At 58.0% G+C, this 25,678-nt stretch overlaps 2 protein-coding genes across 2 annotated transcripts; both read left to right on the top strand.

Annotated features, from left to right (window-relative positions):
- Positions 1-2,138: 2,138 nt before the first annotated feature.
- LOC116998805 (cytohesin 1 interacting protein) lies at positions 2,139-11,538 on the top strand. Its single transcript, XM_033064920.1, has 8 exons — positions 2,139-2,258; positions 3,969-4,018; positions 5,776-5,830; positions 7,856-7,958; positions 8,067-8,160; positions 8,305-8,374; positions 10,319-10,385; positions 10,724-11,538. The coding sequence occupies exons 1-8, from the start codon at positions 2,139-2,141 to the stop codon at positions 11,194-11,196; spliced, it is 1,032 nt and encodes a 343-aa protein (XP_032920811.1). The 3' UTR covers positions 11,197-11,538.
- A 7,316-nt stretch (positions 11,539-18,854) lies between these two features.
- ERMN (ermin) lies at positions 18,855-22,468 on the top strand. Its single transcript, XM_033065369.2, has 4 exons — positions 18,855-18,923; positions 18,957-19,238; positions 19,530-19,616; positions 21,873-22,468. Exons 2-4 carry the CDS (start codon positions 19,013-19,015, stop codon positions 22,259-22,261), a joined length of 702 nt encoding a protein of 233 aa, XP_032921260.1. The 5' UTR covers positions 18,855-18,923; positions 18,957-19,012; the 3' UTR covers positions 22,262-22,468.
- The last annotated feature ends 3,210 nt before the right edge of the window (positions 22,469-25,678 follow it).

Raw genomic sequence — 25,678 nt, 5'->3', positions numbered from 1 at the left:
TCCTGGACATGTGTGAGCTGTGTGAGCTCCCGGACATGTGTGAGCTGTGTGAGCTCTCGGACATGTGTGAGCTGTGTGAGTTCCCAGACATGTGTGAGCTGTGTGAGCTCCCTGACATGTGTGAGCTGTGCGAGCTCCCTGACATGTGTGAGCTGTGTGAGCTCCCTGGACATATGTGAGCTGTGTGAGTTCCCTGACATGTGTGAGCTGTGTGACCTCCCGGACATGTATGACCTCCCGGACATGTGTGACCCTCCCCGCACTCGTGTGAGCCTCTGCCGGGCTCTGCTCTGCCCCCGGCTCCGCTCCGAGCGGCTCTGAGCCCTGCGGGGAGGAGCGGCCGGGCTGGGAGGGATGGGTGGGTGGGTGTCGGGGATGTGGGGTGTGTGCTGGGGATGTGGGGTGGGTGTCGGGGATGAGGGGTGCCTGCCGGGGGTGTGGGGTGATTTCTGGGGATATGGGATGATTTCTGGGGATATGGGATGATTTCTGGGGGTGTGGGGTGATTTCTGGGGATGTGGGGTGATTTCTGGGGGTGTGGGGTGATTTCTGGGGATATGGGATGATTTCTGGGGATATGGGATGATTTCTGGGGGTGTGGGGTGATTTCTGGGGATGTGAGGTGATTTCTGGGGATATGGGCTGATTTCTGGGGGTGAAGGGTGCCTGCCGGTGCAGGCTCAGGCAGCGGAGGGTGACGCGGCTGCTGCGGCCGCTCACACCAAGGTCCTGCTCTGTGCTCTGATGAGAGGTGTCGTTTGTTTCTTCTGTTTTGCAGATGAGTCACTGGGTTTCAGGAACGTCAGAAAGGGCCGCAGGAACCGAAAGGCACTTTGTTTTCAGGCAGTCGGCGGGGTGACCGTGAGCAGGAAAAGGGGAAGCGGGTTTGAGTCACCCGCTCCCCGCGCTCTCAGTGTGCCTTGCCAAGCGAGCAGATAACACCAGATCGTTTTCTCAGGAAAAGGGGAGAGCTTTCCCCCTTGCCTGCTGTGCTTTTTAAACACCGTTTTTGTTCCCCTGAACCGGAGGGGTTCACCAAGGAGCTCGGAGGGAAGGACAGACACCTAAATCCGGTGTCGCGGTGCTGCTGTGGTGTGCAGCACTTTCTGTCGCTGTCTGTCCGCCCGAGCGGCACAGCGACCGCAGGCACTCGGCACAGAGCAGCCACCAGCCCTCCTCCGGCAGCAGGACCAGATGTCTCTGACAGGCTGTTTGCCTGCCGGAGAAGCCGGGCTTTTGAGGGATGGAGGTTTGGGATGGGGATGCACTGCCACTCCAGCCGTCCAGGGCGAAGAGGGGATCCCCTGCGGTGGCACTGAACTGCTTCCCGTGTTCTCCAGCACAGACAGGAGCAGGGAATCTGGAGGCTAATCAAAGCCACGCTGAAATAACAACAGGTCAGGTAATAACGAGAGAAAAAACAACCCAGCCAGGATTTCTCAGAGTCATAAATTTCCCTGGAGCTCTGGCCACCCAGTTACAGGGATGACACCTGGCCAGGGCTCTGCCTGGCACTGTGCCTGTCCCAGCTGTGCACAGCAGGCCCTTGTGCCCTGTCCTGGACACCCTGCATGGCCTTTGCTGTGTCCCCACGGGGACCCGAGTGCTGTGTGAGGGCTCTGTCCTGCCCTCGCTCTGCCACACTTCAGCTCCTGCCGCTGCCTCCGCTCGTTTCTGTCCCTGCAGCTGGAGCCCTGCCCGGACACCACTAGCCAAGGGCAGTGCTACTTTCCCATCTCTGCCAGAAGGTGAGTTCAGGGATGCCAGGGATGCCGAGCAAGTCAGGGTGTGAGCGGGCTGAGGTCAGGTGAGTGCCCGGGGCAGGCAGGGCTGCAAGGACAAATCCTGCCAAAGCAGCAGCTGCTGCTGAGAACCGCGCGCAGGAATGGAAAAATTAAGCAGATTTCTGCAAGTGCCAAGCCTGATTCTTAACTGCCGTGTGAGCACAAGGCACCCCAAAGCCCGGGGCCGTGCTAGGAGGGATTTGTGTAACTCGCACCTAAACCACACATCACGTGGAGCCCTTCCGCCCTCGCCCTGCTCGGAGCGGGGCACCCGGCATGGCACAGCGCTCGCCCTGAGCCCCGAGCCTCGCCCCGAGCCTCGCCCCGAGCCTCGCCCCGAGCCTCCCCCGGCCCATGGCCCTGCGGCGGCTCCTGCAGCACGGCCCCGGCCCCGAGCAGGCGCTGCCCATGGACGGCAGGAGGATGCAGCAGCTGGCCGGCGCGGTGGGCACGCTGCCCCGCGGGCGCAGGCAGGTACGGGCTGGAGGGGCTGTGGCTCCTGCAGGGACCCTCGGGCTCGCCACGCTCCTGGAGGGGCCGTGGGAGGGTGACCACCCTCAGCCGGGCCGGTTTTGGGGATGGTAGAGGAGCTTTGGCAGTGCGGGAAGCGCTGGGAGTGATGCTCGGGCGGCGGCAGCAGATCCGGCCCGGCTGAGCTCCTCTGCATTTCCACCAGGGAGGGCTTCTGCTGGCTGGATGCCCCTTCAAAAGTGCATTTACCTCAGTCGGGGGGCCTGGCTGCCCTCTGCCTGCTAGGCTGGCAGGAAGAGCCCACCACTCGCCTTTTCCGCGGGTTTGGAGTGTTTCTGTGCAGCTCTGGGGCTGTCTCTGTGGCTGGGCTTTCCCCCGGAGCAGCGCAGGGCAGCACCACGGGATTCCCACAGAACGGCGATGCTGTGCCCGTAAACCGACGGCTGAGCAGCTCCAGCTCTGGACTCGTGTCTGGCCTGCACAGAAAGTGTGTGAGACGTGGTGATCTGAGAGCACAACCAGGAAAATCACCTGCAGTATCCGTGCTCTTAAGGCTTTGCTTTGTTGGGCTGCAGAGGGTCCTCAACCTTTTGGTTTGAGTGCCAGGGGGAAAGGGAGAGCCAGAGCCAGCGGTGGGAGCGCTGCTGGGGGGTGAATCCAGCCCTGGGCTGGGTGGAGCCCTCACCTGAGGGTGCTGCTGGCAGGTAAATCCAACCCTGGGCTCTGATGGAGCCCTCCCCTGAGCCCCTGGGCTCTGATGGAGCCCTCCCCTGAGCCCCTGGGCTCTGATGGAGCCCTCACCTGAGCCCCTGGGCACTGATGGAGCCCTCACCTGAGGGTGCTGCTGGCAGGTGAATCCAGTCCTGAGCTCTGATGGAGCCCTCACCTGAGCCCCTGGGCTGGGGGCAGCCCTGGGTGAGTGGAGCTGGCCCCGGTGTGGCGGTGGCCGCTGGCAGGGCACGGTGACAGTCAGGCTGTGGTGTGGCTGTGGCTGGTAAAGCTGAGCTCCATCAGGGCCGAGGTCATGCTGCAGGGACCGTCCGCAGAGCAGGGTCCCTTGCCCAGGTGTCAGCCCTCTCCTCTCCCCCCAGATGGATTATCCATGGTCCCTCTCTCCTCCCCTTCTCCACAAGATGCACGTGCATGAAGTCCCTGTTTCTGTAGGAGCCCACGCTGTGGCACCATTCCATCCTGCTGTGACATCAGCTGTATTCACTGTAAACATCTCCCTGACAATGGAATTCCTCACTCATGGTTCACTCTCATGGCAGCAATCCATGTTTTACACCGGCCTGGCCCTTCCCAGAGGGCCCTCCAGGCACAGGTGTCCCCACCTGAGGCAGGGGCCCTGGAGATGCCGTGCAGGGCTCACCGTCTGCACCCCCTGCTCTGGGGCTGCAGCTGCTCCTTTGTAAATGCCCAGAGAGTTTTAGAGGAAAGGGACAAAGGTGAGATGAGCTCTTGGCACACCAGAGATGTGATTTGTGCTTTGAGTCCACCACTGGCATCTGACGGGGGATTTCACCTGCAGGGCTTTTCCTCCTGGTCAGAAAGTTCAAGCTCTCTTTTTACCAAGGCAGGGCTGTGTTGGTGGGGGTGCTGCTGGGATGCCAGCAGCTGTTTGAATTTCTTCTCTAAACTGCTGCTTTTATCCGTGTGCCTCAGAGAACCACAAACCTACTGATGCCTTTCCTCTCCTGTTTGTGCTCACAGCTCGCCTTGACCCGATCCATCTCCTCAGGCGACTCCTCCAAGCCCCAAAGGTATGATTCTGTGATTCTGTGATTCTGTGATTCTGTGATTCTGTGATTCTGTGAGTCTGTGATTCTGTGATTCTGTGAGTCTGTGATTCTGTGATTCTGTGAGTCTGTGATTCTGTGAGTCTGTGATTCTGTGAGTCTGTGATTCTGTGATTCTGTGATTCTGGAGCCACTGATCCTGCCTTATTCTGCATGGAATGTGCGTCCTGGGAATTGTGACAGCCCAAGTGGGATCGGGGTGTGGGGCAGAGAGGGGAATGTGCAGGGGCACTTGTGACCTTTGGCTTGAGCAAGGAAAGAGGCAGCACCACCATGGGGGGGACAGTGTGGTGACATTCCACGGCGTGGTGACACCCCACGGGCACAGGGAAGGATGGCATGGTGACACCATGGCATGGTGACACCCCACGGGCACAGGGAGGGATGGCATGGTGACACCCACAGGGAGGGATGGCATGGTGACACGATGGCATGGTGACACCCCATGGCACGGTGACACCATGGCACGCTGACACCCCACGGGCACAGGGAGGGATGGCACGGTGACACCCTAGAGGCACAGGGAGGGATGGCATGGTGACACCCCATGGCACGGTGACACCCCGGCACGGTGACACCCCATGGCATGGTGACACCCCATGGCACGGTGACACCATGGCACGCTGACACCCCACGGGCACAGGGAGGGATGGCATGGTGACACCCCATGGCACGGTGACACCCCACGTGCACAGGGAGGGATGGCATGGTGACACCCCATGGCACGGTGACACCCCACGTGCACAGGGAGGGATGGCATGGTGACACCCCATGGCATGGTGACACCCCAGAGGCACAGGGAGGGATGGCATGGTGACACTATGGCATGGTGACACCCCACAGGGAGGGATGGCATGGTGACACCCCATGGCATGGTGACACCCCACGGGCACAGGGAGGGATGGCACGGTGACACCCCACAGCACGGTGACACCCTGGCACGGTGACACCCCACGGGCACAGGGAGGGAGGGCATGGTGACACCCCAGAGGCACAGAGAGGGATGGCATGGTGACACCCCATGGCATGGTGACACCCACAGGGAGGGATGGCATGGTGACAGCCCATGGCACGGTGACACCCCACGGGCACAGGGAGGGATGGCATGGTGACACCATGGCACGGTGACACTCCATGGCACGGTGACACCCCATGGGGACAGGGAGGGATGGCATGGTGACACCCCACGGCATGGTGACACTACGGCACGGTGACACCCCATGGCACGGTGACACCATGGCATGGTGACACCATGGCACGGTGACACCCCATGGCACGGTGACACCCACAGGGAGGGATGGCATGGTGACATCCCATGGCACGGTGACACCCACAGGGAGGGATGGCATGGTGACATCCCATGGCATGGTGACACTATGGCACGGTGACACCCCACGGGCACAGGGAGGGATGGCATGGTGACACCCCATGGCACGGTGACACCCCAGAGGCACAGGGAGGGATGGCATGGTGACACTCCATGGCACGGTGACACCCCATGGCACGGTGACACCATGGCACGGTGACACCCCAGAAGCACAGGGAGGGATGGCATGGTGACACCCCGGCACGGTGACACCCCATGGCACGGTGACACCCCACGGCATGGTGACACCCCACGGGCTCAGGGAGGGCTGATGGGGGGGACACCGCAGTTGTGGGTGGAATTCCCACAAGGATCAGCTCCCACATCCCCACGAATCCCTGTGCTCCTCGTGCAGGCGCCTCGTCGCTATACTGAAGGAAGACAAGGAGACGTTTGGGTTTGAAATCCAGGTAAGGCTTAAATGACAGGCTGGTTCATTAAAAACAAAGCGTGGGGCAGGGTCTGAAGTGTCACACCTCAAAGTCAGGCAAAGCAGGCCGGGGCAGAGGAAGGTGTCTGTCAGATCCTGGAAATCTGAGGAGCTTACAGCACTCACACGAGGCAGGGATGTTTCTCTGGGGGTTTTTCCACAGTGAAGGTCACAGATGAGAATTTCTGACCTTCTCACAAGTCAGAGTGTTGAATGTAGGAGAAATCCCATCCAAACCCAGGTGAGAGGCAATGACAGTGCCTTGTTACCTCCATAACTGAATGTTTTGGGGAGAACTGTGTATGAGAATACTTTCAAACGAGCGAGATCAAAAACTCTCTTAAAAATCAGCTTACACTGCCTTTTTGCTACCTCTTTTAATATGAAATGTACTTTTGAAGAAGATGTACAGTAGTGGGATATTTTTCCATAAATACCTGCTAAGCATGACTTTTGGGACAGGAGTTAAATCATGTGGGAAGAGATTCTGTTTGGTGCAGAAGTCAGTAAGACACCAAGTAGGAGACCCAGGATGTTACCAGGAGTACTGCTAGTGGGAGGTTTTGTGTTTGTGGGTTTTTGTGCAACTCCTAATCAGCAGGTCAGCTGAAATCCTGGCTAGAGCTAAAAAATGATGCCAGGAATAAAGGGATGTAGTTTGGGAGCAGAGGGATCTGCCTGCCAGCAGCAGGGCACTTTCAAAGTGCTTTCTTCTCTCTGCACACAAAGGGAAAAAGTATTTTCTGTGAAATTAGTGTATTAGGAGGAGCTTAACTTTGCCCAATTTGGGTCTGTGACTAATGAGCAGGTCAGTGCTCAGCCCGTGAACAGAGGAGAGCTTTCAGAAGGGAGGATAATTGAGTCAATTATTGGGCTTTTGTGTAAATTGTCAGGGCAGATTTTCATTATATGTGGCATTCTGATTAAAAATAATTGTTCTTGGCACGTTTTCTTCCTGAACACGCATTCAGCGTGAGCGCTTCATAGAAAGTCCGGGCTGCAGAAAGGCAGCATCTGTCAGCTCCTGGGCATGTTTAGAAGCTGTAGTTTCATCACTAGGAGATAAATTTAGGCAAAGCAGAATAAGATGATGTGAAACTGCAGGTCTGAGCTCACGCTTCACTCGTCACTCTCAGTTTAAGCTGGAATTTTACTGCGAGTCCAAGGCTGGAATCAGTGCTGGGATGTGGCCAGACGAGCTCTGAGCTTCCCCAGCCTCCATCCCTTTGCTCCACACTGGCTGAGAAACCTGGGCATGCAGTGTGATCTCTCTGTGGGTTAGAGGTGGCAGATGCAGTTTCCAGGAAGCAGGTGTGGTGTTTGCATGTCACCAGAAAACGTTTCCTGCTGTCACAGGATCCGGACAGGCTGCGGCACCGGAGTTTGCATTTTTCTAAATTCTTGTCAGCACCCACAACCACACGAGGGGTTCAGAGTAATTAGAGTTACTAAACGTTTAGTCGAATGTGTAAATCAAGAATGAAAAGCGCTTTGAGGAGTGTGGCAATGTGTGTGGGTGATGAGTTTCAGAGGCCAAAAGAGGAGAACTTTAAATCTTGTGTCTTTTCAGTTCCCGTGCAAACTGAGCTGTGTGGCAGCAGCAGCTGACTCCACACAGCATTCCCAACGATCAGGAGCCAATCCCTTGAAAAGCCCAGTCCCATCCTGTCCCCCTGGGAACATGGGACATCTTTCCAGAAAGCCATTCCCACCCATGCTGGCATATTCTTGGCTGAAGTTACAGGTTTTTAATACTGAATAACCAGCTTGCTTTAAAACGAGGTTTGGTTGGGTTTTTTCCCCCCCAAACCCAGTACAGGCACCTGTCAGGTGTCTACTGTTTTTGGCTGTACAAATTCATTTTTAATTGTTGGGTCATAGCATTTTGATCTCACTTGTGTGTAAGGTACTCTGCTTATCACAGCCTTCTCATAGAAAAAGTGCTGAATTCCAGCTGGCTTCCCTGGCTCTGGGATTGCTAACTCTGTCCCTTTGGTGTTGGCAGACGATCAGGTTCCCAAACCAGAATGATTTCTCCCTGGAAGTGTGCACGTGTGTCTGCAGGATCCAGGAGGACAGCCCAGCCCACCTCTCTGGCCTGCAGACTGGTAATTCCCGTGCTGTTCCCGGCTGGGCAGCCTGTCCCCTCCCTGCTGCTCCCTGGGGCAGGGGACAGTGTGCCCAGGCTGCTGGAGCCCACTCTGTGTCTCTGCCAGGGGACATCCTCGCCTGCATCAACGGCGTCAGCATCGAGGGCTTTGGCCACAAGCAGATCGTGGACTTGATAAAGTCCTCAGGGAACTATTTGAGGTGGGTGCCTCTCCTCCAGATGGGCTTTGGGGCCATATCCTCTGCCCCTGAACCTGCTGCCCACAGCCCTGCTCTGCCTGAGAGGCAGAAATCCCAAGGGCTGGGCTGGGAGAGCCTCAGGGTCAGCATCACCCCTTCCCCCAGGCTGGAGACCGTCAATGGAGCCTTGTTCCTGAGGAAAATGGAGCTGGAGACCAAACTGCAGGCTCTCAAGGTAAAGATTAATTAGCTGTCCCATCGCCAGATGGGGATGGCTGCTGTGGTTCACTGCAGGAGGATGTCTGTGGGACAGGGGTGACACCCCGGGCTCCCTGCTGCCGCCACCCCCAGCCCTGCTCCCTCTGATGGGATTTTTCAGAAACCAGGAATAGAGAATGAATGTGGTCACAATCCCAGCACTGTCCATGAGAGCCTAGGCTGGTCAGTTTGGGGTAGGAATGTCCACTGCACAGAGCTCCTTGGACTGGTGGGGAGGTGCCTCCTGTGGCTGTCCCCAGGTATTTTTGGTATTTTTAGTCAGCTGGTTGTGTCTTTAATCAGCTCTGCAGGGAGTTATTTTACACCAAGAGCTGCCCTGCAGCAGAGGGAAATAAACCTTGATGTGTTGGATGGCCTGGGATCTGTCAGGATTCCAGGTGCTGGATGGCCTGGGATGTGTCAGGATTCCAGGTGTTGGATGGCCTGGGAGCTGTCAGGATTCCAGGTGTTGGATGGTCTGGGATCTGTCAGGATTCCAGGTGCTGGATGTCCTGGGGGCAGATCTGTCAGGATTCCAGGTGTTGGATGTCCTGGCTCTGTCAGGATTCCAGGTGTTGGATGGCCTGGGAGCTGTCAGGATTCCAGGTGTTGGATGGCCTGGGATCTGTCAGGGTTCCAGGTGTTGGATGGCCTGAGATGTGTCAGGATTCCAGGTGTTGGATGGCCTGGGAGCTGTCAGGATTCCAGGTGTTGGATGGTCTGGGATCTGTCAGGATTCCAGGTGCTGGATGGCCTGGGATGTGTCAGGATTCCAGGTGTTGGATGGCCTGGGAGCTGTCAGGATTCCAGGTGTTGGATGGTCTGGGATCTGTCAGGATTCCAGGTGCTGGATGTCCTGGGGGCAGATCTGTCAGGATTCCAGGTGTTGGATGGCCTGGGATCTGTCAGGATTCCAGGTGCTGGATGGCCTGGGGGCAGATCTGTCAGGATTCCAGGTGTTGGATGGCCTGGGATCTGCCAGGATTCCAGGTGCTGGATGTTCTGGAATCTGTCAAGATTCCAGGTGCTGGATGGCCTGGGGGGTGTGTCAGGATTCCAGGTGTTGGATGGTCTGGAATCTGTCAGGATTCCAGGTGTTGGATGGCCTGGGATGTGTCAGGATTCCAGGTGCTGGATGGCCTGGGGGCAGATCTGTCAGGATTCCAGGTGTTGGATGGCCTGGGATCTGTCAGGATTCCAGGTGCTGGATGGCCTGGGATCTGTCAGGATTCCAGATGTTGAATCACCTGGCATCTGTCAGGATTCCAGGTGCTGGATGTTCTGGGATCTGTCAGGATTCCAGGTGTTGGATGGCCTGGGATCTGTCAGGGTTCCAGGTGCTGGATGTTCTGGGATCTGTCAAGATTCCAGGTGTTGGATGGCCTGGGGGGGATGTGTCAGGATCCCAGGTGTTGGATGTTCTGGGATCTGTCAGGATCCCAGGTGTTGGATGTTCTGGGATCTGTCAGGATTCCAGGTGTTGGATGTTCTGGGATCTGTCAGGGTTCCAGGTGCTGGATGTTCTGGGATCTGTCAGGGTTCCAGGTGCTGCTCCCAGCACAGGCAGGGACGGTGGCTGTGCCATCCCCACACCACGCTGTGATCCCGGGGAGGAGGAGGGGGTGCCTGGTGCGGGTGGGTGCCCCAGAGCTGGGCAGGCTGCAGAGGGGCGCTGGCATTGCCCCAGCTGGGTGGAGGTGGGGTCCGTGTCTCCAGTTCCAGGCTGCTCCGTTCCCAAATCGGACGTGGCCAGAGCACCCTCAGGACTCTGCAGGAAATTCCCTAAGCTCTGAAAACTGTCTGAGTGGAAGTGGGCAGACGGTGTTTCCCGCGGGTGGCCCGCACTCTGTCGCGCTGTTCTCTGTACCAGAGCCCTGTGCCTCCAGCGGTGACAGAGCTGTCCCTGTCCCTGTCCCCACAGCAGGAGCTGCACCAGCGCTGGGGAGAGCTGCGGGCGCTGCTGGCCCGGGAGCGGCTCCTGCTGCACGGTACGTGCCCCAACAGCGCTGCTGTGTCTCTGCTCCTCTCCTTTCCCTCTCCTGAAGGCGAGGGGCTGGGCTGGGAGCGCTCCTGTCCCGCGGGGATGAACCTGGCTGCTGCTGCAGCAATGCGCACCGAGGGCTCTTTGCATCCCTCCCGGGACATGATGATGCGGGTGGTGAAATGTTTTCGTTCTTACTTTGGTCTTAGCGGAAGGGGAAGAGGCTGGGCTGGGTTTTTACGGACTGCCCAGGGTGCAGGGAGCACCCAAGGAGCAGCTGCCCGTGCCAAGGCTGGCACGGTGCTCCCTGTGCCGGCTAACGCCGCTCTCTGCTCCTGCTTCCAGGGGAGGTGAACGACAACGCTGTGCTGGGCACGCTGGAGCTGGCAGAGCCCGGCTCGTGCGGTGACTGCAGCTCCCCAGGAGCCTTCGTGCCGGCCAAGCCCCGCTTCTCCAGCGAGAGCAGCTCCCGCAGCCGGCTCAGCTCCATGACCCTGGGCAGCGAGGACAGCTTCTACCAGGGCAGCGCCTTCGAGGACTCGGCTGCCGACAGCCTGAGCCGCCAGTCCAGCGTGGATGATGATTGCGTGTTCCGCAGGGACGGGGAGGGCGCTGCCGGCCGGAGCTCCCTGCGCAGGCACCGCAGCATCAGCCTGGCCAGCAGCGGCTCCATGTCCCCGCTCTGGGAGAGCAGCGGCTGCTCCAGCAGCTTCGGGACCCTCCCGCGCAAGAGCAGGAGACCCAGCGTCCGGAAACACCTTCTGAAATTCATTCCAGGCTTTCACCGGGCGGTAGAAGAGGAGGAGAGCCGGGTCTGATGTCGCAGGTGTCGCCCTGGATGTCCGCCCTGCCGCTCGCCGGTCACGTCGTGGGGACAGCGCGGTGACACCGCAGGGCGCTCCCCAGACTCAGCTCTGATGAGATCCACACGGCTCTGGGCTGTAATTGCTTTCATTTTAATCAGAGCACGCTGCGGACCTCTTCATTAACGTGAAAAATGAGTGACTCCAAAATGTGAAGAACCTTTGCAGAACTTCCTCAGCGAACTTCGCTGTTAATAACAGTTTTTAATTGAATGCGAAACTGATAGCTATTTATTTCCTGTTACCGGAGTCAGTGTCTTCCAAAGGTCTTCAATAAAATGAGTGCTTCTACTAAAACCATTGCAGAGTCCCATTGGGAAGAGGCTGGATGTATGGCTGGAGCCCCTGGGCAGGGGTCTGGAATGGCAGGTTTGGGTCCTGGCCCTGTTGTGCAGTTTGGGTCCTGGCCCTGTTGTGCAGTTTGGGTCCTGGCCCTGTTGTACAGTTTGGGTCCTGGCCCTGTTGTGCAGTTTGGGTCCTGGCCCTGTTGTACAGTTTGGGTCCTGGCCCTGTTGTACAGTTTGGGTCCTGGCCCTGTTGTACAGACTCTGATAGCCCAGCACTGGCTTGATCTGAGCAGCTGCAGCCTCTGCCAGGTGCTGATTCCATGTCCTGCCGAGCTGCCTCATTCCAGGGGATGTGGAGTGGAAAGGATCCTCCTGAGCACGCACATGGCCCCAGGCTCTTCTGCAGAGCCAGAGGTGTCTGTGAACTGGAGCAGCTCTGTGTGTCCCACAGCTCTGACCTCTCTGAGGCAAGAGAGGAAAAGGCAGAGGGCTGTCCTGCTGGCTCTGCACTGGAGGGCTGGTGACACTCGGGCACTCCCCCTGCCCACCAGTGACCTGGGGCTGCAGGAGCTGCCCTCGGTCCCTGCTCCCACATCTGCTCCCATCTCTGCAGAAGCAGAGGCTTCAGGCAGGAAGGATCATCTGAGAGCGTGTGAAGTGGGGTTTAATAACCATGGGCACAGATGTGAAGGAAAAGAGATTTTTCTCCCCCTCTCAGTACATAGAAACAGGCTGTTTGTTCAGCCTGAGCAGCCTAATGATATTTTTCAAATACAGCTGGAAGCATTTGAAGTGTAATTCAAAGACCTCGTGTGACTCACTCGCCTGTTGCCTGGGCAGCCTGAGCAGTTGTGCCCTCGGTGCTGCTGTGCCAGGGCTTCCCAGACACCAGAGGCCAAACCCAGCAGCTTCCCTGCGAGAGGAGCTCCAAACAAAAACCATCTGTCCCCAAAACTTCTCTAATCGTGAGCACTGCTAACACAGAAGAGTCAGCACGGGCCTCTGCAGCTTCTGTGGGAAGGGTTGAGTGGCTGGAAATAGAGCACAGCTCTGGGAAAGCTGGAGAGAGGTCAGGGGAGATGGAGGGAAATCAGGGGAGATGGAGAGGGGTCAGGGGAGATGGAGAGAGGTCAGGGGAGATGGAGAGGGGTCAGGGGAGATGGAGGGAGGTCAAGGGGGATGGAGGGAGGTCAGGGGAGATGGAGAGGGGTCAGGGGAGATGGAGAGAGGTCAAGGGGGATGGAGGGAGGTCAGGGGAGATGGAGAGGGGTGAGGGGAGATGGAGAGGGGTGAGGGGAGATGGAGAGAGGTCAGGGGAGATGGAGGGAGGTCAAGGGAGATGGAGAGAGGTCAGGAGGGATGGAGAGGGGTCAGGGGAGATGGAGGGAGGTCAGGGGAGATGGAGAGGGTTCAGGGGGGATGGAGAGGGTTCAGGGGGGATGGAGGGAGGTCAGGGGAGATGGAGGGAGGTCAGGGGAGATGGAGGGAGGTCAGGGGGGATGGAGGGAGGTCAGGGGGGATGGAGGGAGGTCAGGGGAGATGGAGGGAGGTCAGGGGAGATGGAGAGAGGTCAGGGGGGATGGAGGGAGGTCAGGGGAGATGGAGAGAGGTCAGGGGAGATGGAGGGAGGTCAGGGGAGATGGAGAGAGGTCAGGGGAGATGGAGGGAGGTCAGGGGAGATGGAGAGGGGTCAGGGGAGATGGAGAGGGTTCAGGGGGGATGGAGAGGGGTCAGGGGAGATGGAGAGGGGTCAGGGAGGATGGAGAGAGGTCAGGGGAGATGGAGAGGGGTCAGGGGAGATGGAGAGGGGTCAGGGGAGATGGAGAGAGGTCGGGGGGGATGGAGAGAGGTCAGGGGAGATGGAGGGAGGTCAGGGGAGATGGAGAGAGGTCAGGGGAGATGGGGAGAGGTCAGGGGAGATGGAGAGAGGTCAGGGGAGATGGAGGGAGGTCAGGGGAGATGGAGAGGGGTCAGGGGAGATGGAGAGGGGTCAGGGGAGATGGAGAGAGGTCAGGGGAGATGGAGGGAGATCAGGGGAGATGGAGAGAGGTCAGGGGAGATGGGGAGAGGTCAGGGGAGATGGAGAGGTCAGGGGAGATGGAGGGAGGTCAGGGGGGATGGAGAGAGGTGAGGGGAGATGGAGAGGGGTCAGGGGAGATGGAGGGAGGTCAAGGGAGATGGAGAGAGGTGAGGGGAGATGGAGAGGGGTCAGGGGAGATGGAGGGAGGTCAGGGGGGATGGAGGGAGGTCAGGGGAGATGGGGAACAGTCAGGGGAGATGGAGAGAGGTCAGGGGGGATGGAGAGAGGTCAGGGGAGATGGAGAGAGGTCAGGGGGGATGGAGAGAGGTCAGGGGAGATGGAGAGAGGTCAGGGGGGATGGAGAGAGGTCAGGGGGGATGGAGAGAGGTCAGGGGGGGATGGAGAGGGGTCAGGGGAGATGGAGAGGGGTCAGGGGAGAGGGGAGGGAGGTCAGGGGGGGATGGAGAGGGGTCAGGGGAGATGGAGGATAGTCAGGGGAGATGGAGGATAGTCAGGGGAGATGGAGAGAGGTCAGGGGGGATGGAGGGAGGTCAGGGGAGATGGAGGGAGGTCAGGGGGGATGGAGAGAGGTCGGGGAGATGGAGAGAGGTCGGGGGGGATGGAGGGAGGTCAGGGGAGATGGAGGGAGGTCAGGGGGGATGGAGAGAGGTCGGGGAGATGGAGGACAGCCAGGGAGGAGCTCACATGGTTTGTACATGGGGGTGATGTCCTGTCCTGTGAGCCTGCAGCTCAGCCCAGGAGCCCTGTGCTGTGCTGTGGGTCCAGCCCCAGCAGTGCCCCAGGGAGGTTCTGCTCCAACACCCCCCTGGAGTCCAAGCCCATCCCCAGCCCAGGCTGGAGCATTTCAGGTGCTGCTCTGGGCTCTGGAGATTGTCACTGGGCACCAACATTTTTGCCCATGCTTTGGTGTCTCAAAATAGAATTCTACTTTTCATTGCCGGTAGCACCAGCTGAAAGGAGAAAAAAAAATTAATAAAATCAGAGTTTGGTTCTATTTGGCCAAAATGTTGAATTAAAGACGTGTAGGAGTGTCCAAAAGCAGCCAGGGGCAGAAAAACCAGAAGTTGTTGAGTTGTGAGAGTTGTTGCAGTGCCCCAAGGGAATGGACAGCTGCAGCACTGAAAAGGGGACTCTCAGTTCTGGCAGCAAATGTGTCATTCCTTTTGGCACGAAGGGTTAATGTGCCACAGGGTGGGACAGAGGCACTGCCTGTGAGTGTGGGGAGGCTGGAGGGGCCTGAACACCCCGCAGGCCCCAGAGGCAGCAAGGGATGCTCCCCCAGCAGGGTGAGAGCACGCTCTGGGTGCTGCGAGATGACAGCGAGACACGTTCTCAGCCCCCATCGCAAACAGGATGTGGTGACAGCACCGAGCTCTCTGTGCCCCATCCTGGGCAGGAAGGGGCTCGCAGGCAGCCAAAGTGCTCAGAGGGAAAAGCAACAGCTTTTTAAAATGGCATTTCTGAGTGCAGAGAGCGCTTTGGGAGGATCCTGCTGTGCCTCCGGGAGCGGGGCAGGAGGAGCTGCGGGGACAGGACAGGGACACCAGCGCTGGGGCTCGGCTCCCTGTGCTCCGGAGCTCCGGCAGCAGAGGGGTCCCACTGAGCACAGGGGGGCTGGAGAGATCCCAACAGCCAGTGGAACCCTCGCTTATTCCCCTGGGGTTGAGGACCATGAAAAACAAGATCTGCAAACTGGAATTTTTAAAGAGTCTAATAACACAAGTTTACTGCAGAGGAAACTGCACCTGGTCCTCGATGAATGCAACTGGAGTTTAAACGGAGCATTTCAATTAATTTGATGAATGCTACAGAGCCTGACCTTGTAAGGGGATTTAACTGCTCAGCTGAGTGCTGCCCAGTGCCCAGACCCTCCCACAGGGGCTGCCGTCCTGCCCCAGGATGCTGGTGCTGTTCCTGCTGCCATCCTGCCCCAGGGATGCTGGTGCTGTTCCTGCTGCCATCCTGCCCCTCAGCCAGGGATGCTGGTGCTGTTCCTCAGTCAGGGATGCTGGTGCTGTCCCCTGGTGCCATCCTGCCCCTCATTCAGGGATGCTGGTGCTGTTCCTGCTGCCATCCTGCCCCAGGGATGCTGGTGCTGTGTCTCATCAGGGATGCTGGTGCTGTCCCCTGGTGCCATCCTGCCCCTCAGTCAGGGATGCTGGTGCTGTCCCTCAGTCAGGGATGCTGGTGCTGCCCCTCAGTCAGGGATGCTGGTGCTGTCCCCTGGTGCCATCCTGCCCCTCAGGGATGCTGGTGGTGTCCCCTGGTGCCATCCTGTCCCTCATCAGGGATGCTGGTGCTGTTCCTCAGTCAGGGATGCTGGTGCTGTCCCCTGGTGCCATCCTGCCCAGGGATGCTGGTGCTGTTCCTGGTGCCATCCTGCCCCTCATCAGGGATGCTGGTGCTGTTCCTGGTGCCATCCTGCCCCTCATTCAGGGATGCTGGAGCTGCTCCCCCTTGCAGTTCTGCTGTTCTGCCGCTCTGGTTCCTGCAGCCCCACCCAGCCCTCCCTCGCCCCGCTCTGTTCCCCGTGGCAGCCGCTGGTCACACCCCGCTCTCACGGCTCTCAGATGAGGGTCACACCCTGATTATCCAGGGCAGCTGAGTCTGCCCTGCCAGCAGAGGGGCCTCCCGCTTCACCCACAGCCAGGAGTGATCCCGCTGCCCCTGGCACGCACCAGCTGCTGTCAGTGCTGCTGCATCCAGCTGTGGCTGCGCCACATCAGACTGGACAGAATAAAGCTTTTCCATTTTTAAAAGCTTGAAGAGGCAGAAATTCACCCCCTGGGGTTAGAAGGAAAGTTTTCCTGCCCTTGAGGGGCAGTTTTGCCCACCTGTTTATAAACAGCTGCCTGCCATGGGAAGAGCCCAGAGCTGCATTTTCCTTCTGCAATCCTGGGGGGTGCTGGGGCTGCCCAAATGGTTCTGTGATTCTGTGACATCAGGAAGGAACCTTCTCCTCTCCAGGCACCAGGCCTTGCTGGGTGCTCAGCCTCTCCTCCTGAGGGCACCAACCCCTGCACGGTGTCAGCTCATGTTCAAACCTCAGCGCTCACTTTTCTTGGACAAAGCTTTCCAACAAAGGATGGATTTTATAAACCAATCACACCAAACTCATCTTAAATCAATAATGAAAACTTGTTGGTTCAGAGACACAAACTCAAGAGAAGCCTTTGGGTCCATTTCTAATCAGGGGCTGAACTCAACAAGAGGATTTCCAAACCCTAAAGCCCAGAAATGTTTGTGCAAACACAGAATGTCATTCACAGCAGGAGATTACACTGTTACGTAAGCCTGGCTTTGGGCACCGGGGTTGAGAGGAGTTCAGTTGTGGTCAGAAATGCCCCAGTGCTGCTCCAGTGTCGATGCTGCCAGCCTTGGGTCTGAGAGAATCACGGAATGTCCTGGGTGGGAAGGGACCTTAAAGCTCTCCCTGTCCCACCCCTGCCATGGCAGGAGCACCCCCCACGGTCCCAGCCTGGCCTGGGACACTGCTGGGGATCCAGGGGCAGCCACGGCCCCTCTGAGCAGTGCTGGCTGTCCAGGGCACATGGCCAGGCCTGGGTGGGCAGTGTGGGCACTGTGGGCAGTGTGGGCAGTGTGGGCACTGTGACACCACACCATGTGTGGGGCCTGTGCCCATCCCACCACTGGGGCTGCTCCCCAGAGGGCAAAATGTGCCCCAGGGCATGGTGAGGTTCATCCATGGAAGTTCATCCCTGGTGAGGTTCAACCCTGGTGAGGTTCATCCATGGAGGTTCATCCCCATCCAGGCTCATCCCCATCCAGGCTCATCCCCATCCAGACTCATCCCCATCCAGGTTTATCCCCACCCAGGCTCATCCCTGTCCAGGTTTATCCCTATCCAGGTTTATCCCCATCCAGGTTTATCCCCACCCAGGTTTATCCCCATCCAGGTTTATTCCCATACTGGTTTATCCCCATCCAGGCTCATCCCCATCCTGGTTTATCCCCATCCAGGCTCATCCCCATCCAGGTTTATCCCCATCCTGGTTTATCCCCAGCCAGGCTCATCCCCATCCAGGTTTATCCCCATCCACACTCATCCCCACTCAGGTTTATCCCCATCCAGGCTCATCCCCATCCAGGCTCATCCCCACCCAGGTTTATCCCAATCCAGGTTTGTCCCAATCCAATTTTATCCCCATCCAGGTTCATCCCAATCCAGGTTTATCCCCATCCAGGTTTATCCCCATCCAGGTTTATCCCCATCCTGGTTTATCCCAATCCAGGTTTATTCCCATCCAGGTTTATCCCCAGCCAGGCTCATCCCCATCCAGGTTTATCCCCATCCACACTCATCCCCACTCAGGTTTATCCCCATCCAGACTCATCCCCATTCAGGTTCATCCCCACCCAGGTTTATCCCAATCCAGGCTCATCCCCATCCAGACTCATCCCCATCCAGGCTCATCCCCATCCAGGTTTATCCCCAGCCAGGCTCATCCCCATCCAGGTTTATCCCCATCCACACTCATCCCCACTCAGGTTTATCCCCATCCAGGCTCATCCCCATCCAGGTTTATCCCCATCCAGGTTTATCCCCATCCAGACTCATCCCCATCCAGGTTTATCCCCATCCAGACTCATCCCCATCCAGGTTTATCCCAATCCAGGTTTATCCCCATCCAGGTTTATCCCCATCCAGGTTTATCCCCATCCAGGTTTATCTCAATCCAGGCTCATCCCCATCCAGTTTTATCCCCATCCATTTATCCCCATCCAGGTTTATCCCCATCCTGGTTTATCCCCATCCAGGCTCATCCCCATCCAGGCTCATCCCCATCCAGGCTCATCCCCATCCAGGTTTATCCCCATCCAGGTTTATCCCCATCCAGGTTTATCCCCATCCAGGTTTATCCCCATCCACACTCATCCCCATCCATTTTTCCCCATCCAGGCTCATCCCAGCCCGTTCCTGCGAGGTTCCCGGCGATCCCGGTGGGGAATGTTAAGCGGGTCAGGTGCCGGCGCTGGGGAAGGTGGTCACCCTCCGGGGATTAGGGGTCGGAACAATGGCTGTGCCTGTGACCGGCGGGGACACAAAGAGCCATTGTGCCCGGAGCACAAACTCCTGCTTATTCCCGCGGCGCTGCCATGCCCGCGGCCCCGCTCTCAGGCCAGCACAAAAGCTTCCTTGCCTCAGATTGTTTGTTTATGTAAATCATAATGGTGCATTTAATTATGCAACGGGCAGAGCCCGGGCCACAAGGGAGGTGCTGATTGGGCTGGGAGCCCCGGGCACAGCCGATGCTGCTGGGCACAGGGGACGCGCCAGGGCCACTCGCGCAGGGGCGACCCCCGGGGCGGAGGGGCGAGCAGGAGCTGCCCACCCCGGGGCAGGATCGGCCCGAGGAGCTGCCCACCCCGGGGCAGGATCGGCCCGAGGAGCACGGCCCCGCTCAGGGGCACGGCTCTCAGCATGACAGAGCCAGCGCCAGCAGCTGCCACCATGCCAGCCTGCAACGGGAGCCTCCAGCTCGCCGCGGCCATCGAAGAAATCCCAAAATCTGTCGGGACAGTCCCGTATGCGAATGCGGACACGAGCCCTGACGCCTCGCCTGCGAAGGAGAGTCTGGAGGAAACGACAAACTCGTTGGCAGAGGACATCACTGCGGAGAACTTTGCTGGGGAGAAGCGGTGCCAAGGTATCGTACGGGGCTGCCTGTCTAAGTGTTGGGAGAGAAAATTCTGGTTTGTCTGCAGCCTGATGAATGCTGTGTGTTAGCTGAAATTCCTAATCTGAGGTCGCTGTAACAGCGACTTGGAGTATTTCAGAGTCTGGGACGCGTTTGAGGGATGCAATCAAAAGCTCTTAACTAAAGAAATGAGCGATCCCAAATCTGCTCTGAAAATCTGCTGATCTGCACCCATTAAAACCTGCTTGTCATCCCTAATTGCCCCATCAGCCTGTGTCTTGTGCTTTGTGTTTCCCAAAGAAAAGCGAGAGGAGAACGCTGGGACACTCCAGCAGGGAGCAGCGGACGCCCAGGACACAGGGAGCAATGCCCGGGGATCAGGGGAAGGTAACGCAAAATGCCATCTCACGGGGGGTTTCCTGGTGTGCACCAAAGAGACAATCGATCCAGGTGTTTTGTTGTTTGTTTTTTTTTTTTTTTAATTGGGTCAGACCCTTCTATTCTCTGTGAGAGCAGTGACTCATTTCCCACCTGTGAGTCGCTGCACTGTAGAAACCACAGCTGGTATTTCCTTCCAGAGGTTTTATATCTCATTGACCATGGGGCATTCCAGCACTGTGGGGTCTTCGGCCAGGACCCCCCAACAGCCCCATGAGGTTGGGGGATTCTCTGTCTGCTGCTCCATGCTCAGAGGAGAACCTCGTGAGGTGCTCACAAAACCCAAATTCTTTTCCTGCCTGATTCACCAAGGGTTGAATCCCCCAATGCCCAAGCATCCACATAAAATTGTTCTCCTGAACTCCTGCTCCTGGGTCTTGTTCTGCTCGTTTCTGGGTGAAAATGGTGGAGATGAGCAGGAGCCGAGGCTGGAGCCTCTGTGGTGAGTGGGGCTGCAGGGGGGTCATAGCTAAAAATGAACTGAGCATATGCAGGAATTAAGATATTTGATTCACTGTGCAAACTGCAGCCACTTCTCCAGAAGGAGGAATATTCTGTGGTGTGTTACTAGAGCAGAACAGCCACATCTCTCCAAGGGGGCTCTGGGTTTATTCTTTCCTCATCTCCTACCACAGGCACCTCCTGTCCCGTTGGCTTTGGCAGTGGTGGGACAAGGGTGGCTGGACAGGGAGCTGCTGGGGATGCTCTGCCCTGAGCTTTGAAGGGGGCTCTGGACGAGCCATGGGCTGTGCCCTGCAAGCAAAGCCTGCTTCCATTAACAAAAGGAAAAATATCCGAGCATTTGTCATGGGCAAATTAATATTTCATAGCAACTGCCAAGGCTGTGAGGAGGTGAATAGCGGTGGAGGCTTTCCCACTTAGAGCTGCCATCCATATTCCAGCTGTGCTGCTTTAGGAGCACACAATAAAACCTATTAAAGGATCTCTCATGGGCCCCCTGCACCCGCCCTGCAACCACAGCACTTTATCTCAAAATTGCAGCCAGCTTTTTAGTACCCAACCAATTTAGTCTAATTAATACTCTGGACCCCACAGGCAAAACCTTGAATAAACCATTTGTTGCGACACGAAGGCATCATTAACTGCAGAGACGTGCCAAGCAGGGCAAATGGGAGATGGCCACCGCAGCCGGGGTGGCCACTGCCGAGCGATGGACACCTTCCCTTCCCTTCCCTTCCCTTCCCTTCCCTTCCCTTCCCTTCCCTTCCCTTCCCTTCCCTTCCCTTCCCTTCCCTTCCCTTCCCTTCCCTTCCCTTCCCTTCCCTTCCCTTCCCTTCCCTTCCCTTCCCTTCCCTTCCCTTCCCTTCCCTTCCCTTCCCTTCCCTTCCCTTCCCTTCCCTTCCCTTCCCTTCCCTTCCCTTCCCTTCCCTTCCCTTCCCTTCCCTTCCCTTCCCTTCCCTTCCCTTCCCTTCCCTTCCCTTCCCTTCCCTTCCCTTCCCTTCCCTTCCCTTCCCTTCCCTTCCCTTCCCTTCCCTTCCCTTCCCTTCCCTTCCCTTCCCTTCCCTTCCCTTCCCTTCCCCACAGAGGCACTAAAAAGGGCAGGGGATGATTTTAGGAACACAGGGAGTGTCCCCAGAGTGTCCCCAGAGTGTCCCCAGAGTGTCCCGGGCCGTCCCGGCGTTGGGGTCTGGCCTGGCCGTGCGAGGCTCCCGTGTCGTGCTGGGGATGGCGATTTTGGGGACAGGAGCTGGCGCTGTCCCTCTCTCCATTCCCCGGCGGTGAGTTTGGGGACAGGAGCTGTCGCTGTCCCTCACCCCATTCCCCGGCGGTGAGTTTGGGGACAGGAGCTTTCGCTGTCCCTCACCCCATTCCCCAGTGCTGAGTTTGGGGGCAGGAGCTGGCGCTGTCCCCCGCCCCATTCCCCGGCGGTGAATTTGGGGACAGGAGCTGTCGCTGTCTCCCGCCCCATTCCCCGGCGGTGAATTTGGGGACAGGAGCTGTCGCTGTCCCCCGCCCCATTCCCCGGTGCTGAGTTTGGGGACAGGAGCTGGCGCTGTCCCTCTCCCCATTCCCCGGTGGCGATTTTGGGGGACAGGAGCTGTCGCTGTCCCTCTCCCCATTCCCCGATGCTGAGTTTGGGGACAGGAACTGTCGCTGTCCCTCACCCCAGTCCCTGGTGGCGTTTTTGGGGACAGGAGCTGGCGCTGTCCCCCGCCCCAGCCCCGTGTCCCCGGTGTCGCGCAGGGCCGGGTGGCACAGCGGGGACGGGCACGGAGACCCTGCCGGGCGGCGCCGAGCCCCGAGGGACTGCGGAGGAGGCAGAGGAGGAGGAGGAGGAGCAGGAGGAGCAGGACACGGAAGAGGATGAAGTTCAGGTGATCGAGTTGAAGCCGGGGAACAGCGAGGGGTCCCGGCGGCAGCAGCCGGACAGCGGCCAGGAGCCACCGCTGTCCCCGGGCAGCCCCGGCTGCAACTCCCCGCTGGAGAAAGCCGGGGAGCCGCCCAGCCTGGGCAAAAAGAACGACATCTCCCGACACAGCTACTCCAGGTACAACACAATCTCCTACCGGAGGATCCGCAAAGGAAACACCAAACAGCGCATCGACGAGTTCGAGTCCATGATGCACTTATGAACTGCGGGGGAAGCTGAACCACCCAGCCCTCGGGCTTGGTTTCGCTTTGCTCCCCCAAAACGTGTTCTCTTCACACAACACAAGGTCACTGCTTTTCTTCTTTTTGTATATGATTTATAATACACCGTGAAAATTTAACATCTTGGCTTTGACAGGGGCAGAGGCATCCATAGCTCAAGGAAATAAATAATCAGTTTGCTAAATACACACCCGCTGGGTTTGAAGGTTATCCTCGTGTTTTGTCTCTCCCTTTCTCGCCGTGCTGACCCCTCGGGAAGGCTGGAGCTGGCTCCTCTGACTGCCCTGCTGGCAGTGCTGGGAGGAACTGGCAGTGGTGACACTGCCAGGGCAGGGACAGCAAGCAGGGAGGGCTGTCTGTCTGTCTGTCTGTCTGTCTGTCCTGGTGCCTGATGTGCCCCGACAGCCGCCCTCTGCCAGCACTGGCTGTCACACCCCGTGCCGAGGATGCGACCAGGGCCAGCTGTGGCCACAGTGACCTTCCTGCTGGCCTGGGGTGGCCTTGGGGCAGTGGCACCAGTGACCAGCGCCATGTCCAGAGGCACAGCCTGGTCTGGGCTACCCGAGGGCAGCAGCCCCCCTGGCACCTCCCTGAGTGCAGCTGGTGAGCCTGGCACTACCAGGGACACCTCTTGTCCCAATGCCACCAGGTCAGACTCTCCTGAGTGCCTTCTCGATTTTCATCCTAAGTTTAGATGCAGAATTTTAAATATTATTTTGTCAAAACCATTATATTTGTCTCACCTGGATATTGCCCTTCTCCATTTTGAAAGATCTTTGTGCAAGCACCATGCAGTGGTGGCAATCTTTTAAAACTGTTTTACAGCCAGACTTGTCTGGAGTCGGGACTCAGCTTTGCACTTGTCATCCCAGAAAGCATCTGGGAAAGCAGAGAACAGCTGGCAAGGGGAGGAGGCAAGAATGGAGTTATACAGGGCCTCCTGCAGCCCTAAGTGCCTTTTTAAGGATTAGTTTTATATCTCCAGCAGCACTGAATATTGCTTTGACTTTTCTTGTTCTACATAAAGGCAATTATTTATTGGCAACGTGAAAATAATACAGGGCAATTCTGCATTGTGCCGCAGACATAGCCCTCATTGTGCCATTCACACTTGTTTGTTTGCTCTGAGCTTCGCTTGTCCCAGCTGATACTGCGGGTCTGTTCCTGCGGGCAGCTGCAGGGCGGTGACACGTCCCTCGGGGGTCCCGGGGCCGGGCAGGGCTGGGGGCAGCCGGGGACAGCGGGAGGTGTCCCTGCCCCCGGCAGAGGCTGGAACCAGGGGAGCTTTAAGGTCCCTTCCGACCCAAACCCCTCTGGTTCTACAGTCCCTGTGAAATTCCGGGGGAAGGCTCCCCAAGGTTTTCAGGGTCCTGGACACGGTTTTTACCTCCCTCGCAGAGCAGCGCTTGCTGAGAACCGCAGCGACCTCTCCTGCTTCGCTGGGTAAAAAAAGGGAAAAAATGAAAGTGCTGGGATGCTCGGGGGGCTGAGACCCTTCCCACCTTCCTGACCCTCCGGGGGGGTGTGGTGTGATAGCGAGAGGGTCACAGGCGATGGATGGGTGCTGGATGGTCCCTCTGGCATCACCCTGGGCTTGGGAGGAGCCGGGCCGGGATTCCTGCTCGGAGAGCTGGGAGCTTGTCCTTGCAGGCAGATGCTGACCCGGGCATGGCAACCACAGCCCGAAAATCCCTTTTGTCCGCTCCTGCCGTGCCGGGTGCGGGCTCACGGCAGGTGAGGAAGAGCAGAGCCTTGCGGAGGGTGCTAGTGATGCCTGGAAAAAGCTGAAACCCAAGGCATGGTTTGTGACAGCTGTCACACACCTGCAGCAGCTGCGGCTGCAGCAACCAGCTCAAATACTGCCCTTCCCTGCAGCCCACGAGGGGCCAGCACAGCCAGAAATCGGGGAATTGGTGCTGGGAAGGCTCTTCCTGGGGTGATGCTGTGGGGTTCAGCCTGGCACCAGCTCGGGAGGAGCTCCTAGAGAGGGTCGGAGCTGGTCAGATTTGACACACTGAGCTCAGAGGAGCAGCTTCATCTATCAGCATTTATTCCTGGTGGCTTTAATTTTTTAAAATTTTTTAAAATTTTTTTTAACAATTTCACACCGGGGACATCAGGGACTCCTGTCCCCATGCCAGGCACGGGTTTTTTTGGTTTTTCCACCCGTGGTGCCTTGCTGCCCAGCCCTGCTGCTCCCTGCAGCCCAGCCCCAGCGTCCGTGGGCAGGAGCTGCCGGAAAAATGCTCTCGTTTCTGGAAGACTGGGCTGACTGGTGCCCTCGGAACGCTCTCAGCACCGGCAGCAGCAGGGCCAGCTCACCGCAGCAGCCCCCAGGCACGCTGCAGTCCCTGAGCAGGGATCCGGCAGCGAAGTGAGCATTTCCAGGAGCGGGCAGAGCCGGCGAGTGACAGCGCTGGCGATGGGATGTGACCGTGACATATGACTGCCCGCTGCCTGCCCGGTGACAAGTGATTGAATGTCAGCAGACAGAACCTGATGAAATCCGTGCTCCTGATACGAGCTGACTGCCCAAATGATGTCTGTGTCATTTTTCTGATGGTGACTGCGGGCTAGCCGCGCTGAAGGAGGGACAGAAAATCAGGAAGACAGCTGGAATGGGAGTCAGCTGGGAAAACCTCTTGGGCCAGTCAATATTTTGGCAGACTGAGCCTGTCAGATGCTGTCAGCTCTGATCCACCACGTCACAGGCAGTGCCATGCTCTTCTGCAAAGCCGCAGGAGAGGAGGGGGTGTGAGGCAGGGCTGGGGCTCGCTGTGCCCAGCAGTGCCAGCAGCACTCAGTGCCACGCTCAGACAGGATCCCTGGGCGTGCTGGAGCAGCCCCAGCTCAGCACAGGGCAGGGGGGCAGGAGGAGAAGTGCTGCAGGGTGCAGGGAGCAGCACCCCACAACAGGAATTCCCGATGGGAACAGGGGTAGGAGCCTGCCTGGTGTTACAGCCTGGATCTCACACAAATTTATTCTCTTACCAAACCCATCCCAGCGGTGACCGGTGGTGGATTTTGGAGATGCAGAACTTCACAGTACAAAGGTTTGGTAGCGAGTGCAGAGGGAGTTTGGTGTGCAGAGCCTGGCTGAGGGGAGCAGCAGTGCTCTGGAGAGCCCCAGAAAGCCTTGGGGACATGGCTGAGCTCCTGGCAGCCCCAGGTGGGACAGCCTGGCTGCCCTGGGATGAGGAGCTCCCAGGCTGGCCCCTGGCCCCTGGGATAAACCTCTGGTTCCCTGCTCCAGGCCTCTCCCACAGCCCCTGGGTGGGGCTGACCCCCATCCACCTTCCACCAGAAAATGTGGATTTTATTGATGTGCAGCTGATTCCTCACAGAACCCTGTCCCTCACCCATCACACAAGCCCCACAGGGAGGGATCCTGCAGCCAG

Source organism: Catharus ustulatus, chromosome 7 (assembly GCF_009819885.2).
Source record: "Catharus ustulatus isolate bCatUst1 chromosome 7, bCatUst1.pri.v2, whole genome shotgun sequence".
NCBI classification, from domain to species: Eukaryota; Metazoa; Chordata; class Aves; order Passeriformes; family Turdidae; genus Catharus; species Catharus ustulatus.
Note: the sequence above shows the minus strand (reverse complement) of the source record. Positions and strands in the feature narration are given on the sequence as shown.

What these genes read in the sequence shown, in the direction of transcription:
- LOC116998805 (XM_033064920.1), top strand. Translation starts at nt 2,139, where the DNA reads ATGGCCCTGCGGCGGCTCCTGCAGCACGGCCCCGGCCCCGAGCAGGCG. An exon ending in GACTCCTCCAAGCCCCAAAG is followed by an intron (nt 4,019 to 5,775) that starts GTATGATTCTGT and finishes CTCCTCGTGCAG; the next exon opens with GCGCCTCGTCGCTATACTGA. An exon ending in TCCTCAGGGAACTATTTGAG is followed by an intron (nt 8,161 to 8,304) that starts GTGGGTGCCTCT and finishes CCCTTCCCCCAG; the next exon opens with GCTGGAGACCGTCAATGGAG.
- ERMN (XM_033065369.2), top strand. Translation starts at nt 19,013, where the DNA reads ATGACAGAGCCAGCGCCAGCAGCTGCCACCATGCCAGCCTGCAACGGG. An exon ending in TGGGGAGAAGCGGTGCCAAG is followed by an intron (nt 19,239 to 19,529) that starts GTATCGTACGGG and finishes TGTTTCCCAAAG; the next exon opens with AAAAGCGAGAGGAGAACGCT. An exon ending in TGCCCGGGGATCAGGGGAAG is followed by an intron (nt 19,617 to 21,872) that starts GTAACGCAAAAT and finishes GGTGTCGCGCAG; the next exon opens with GGCCGGGTGGCACAGCGGGG.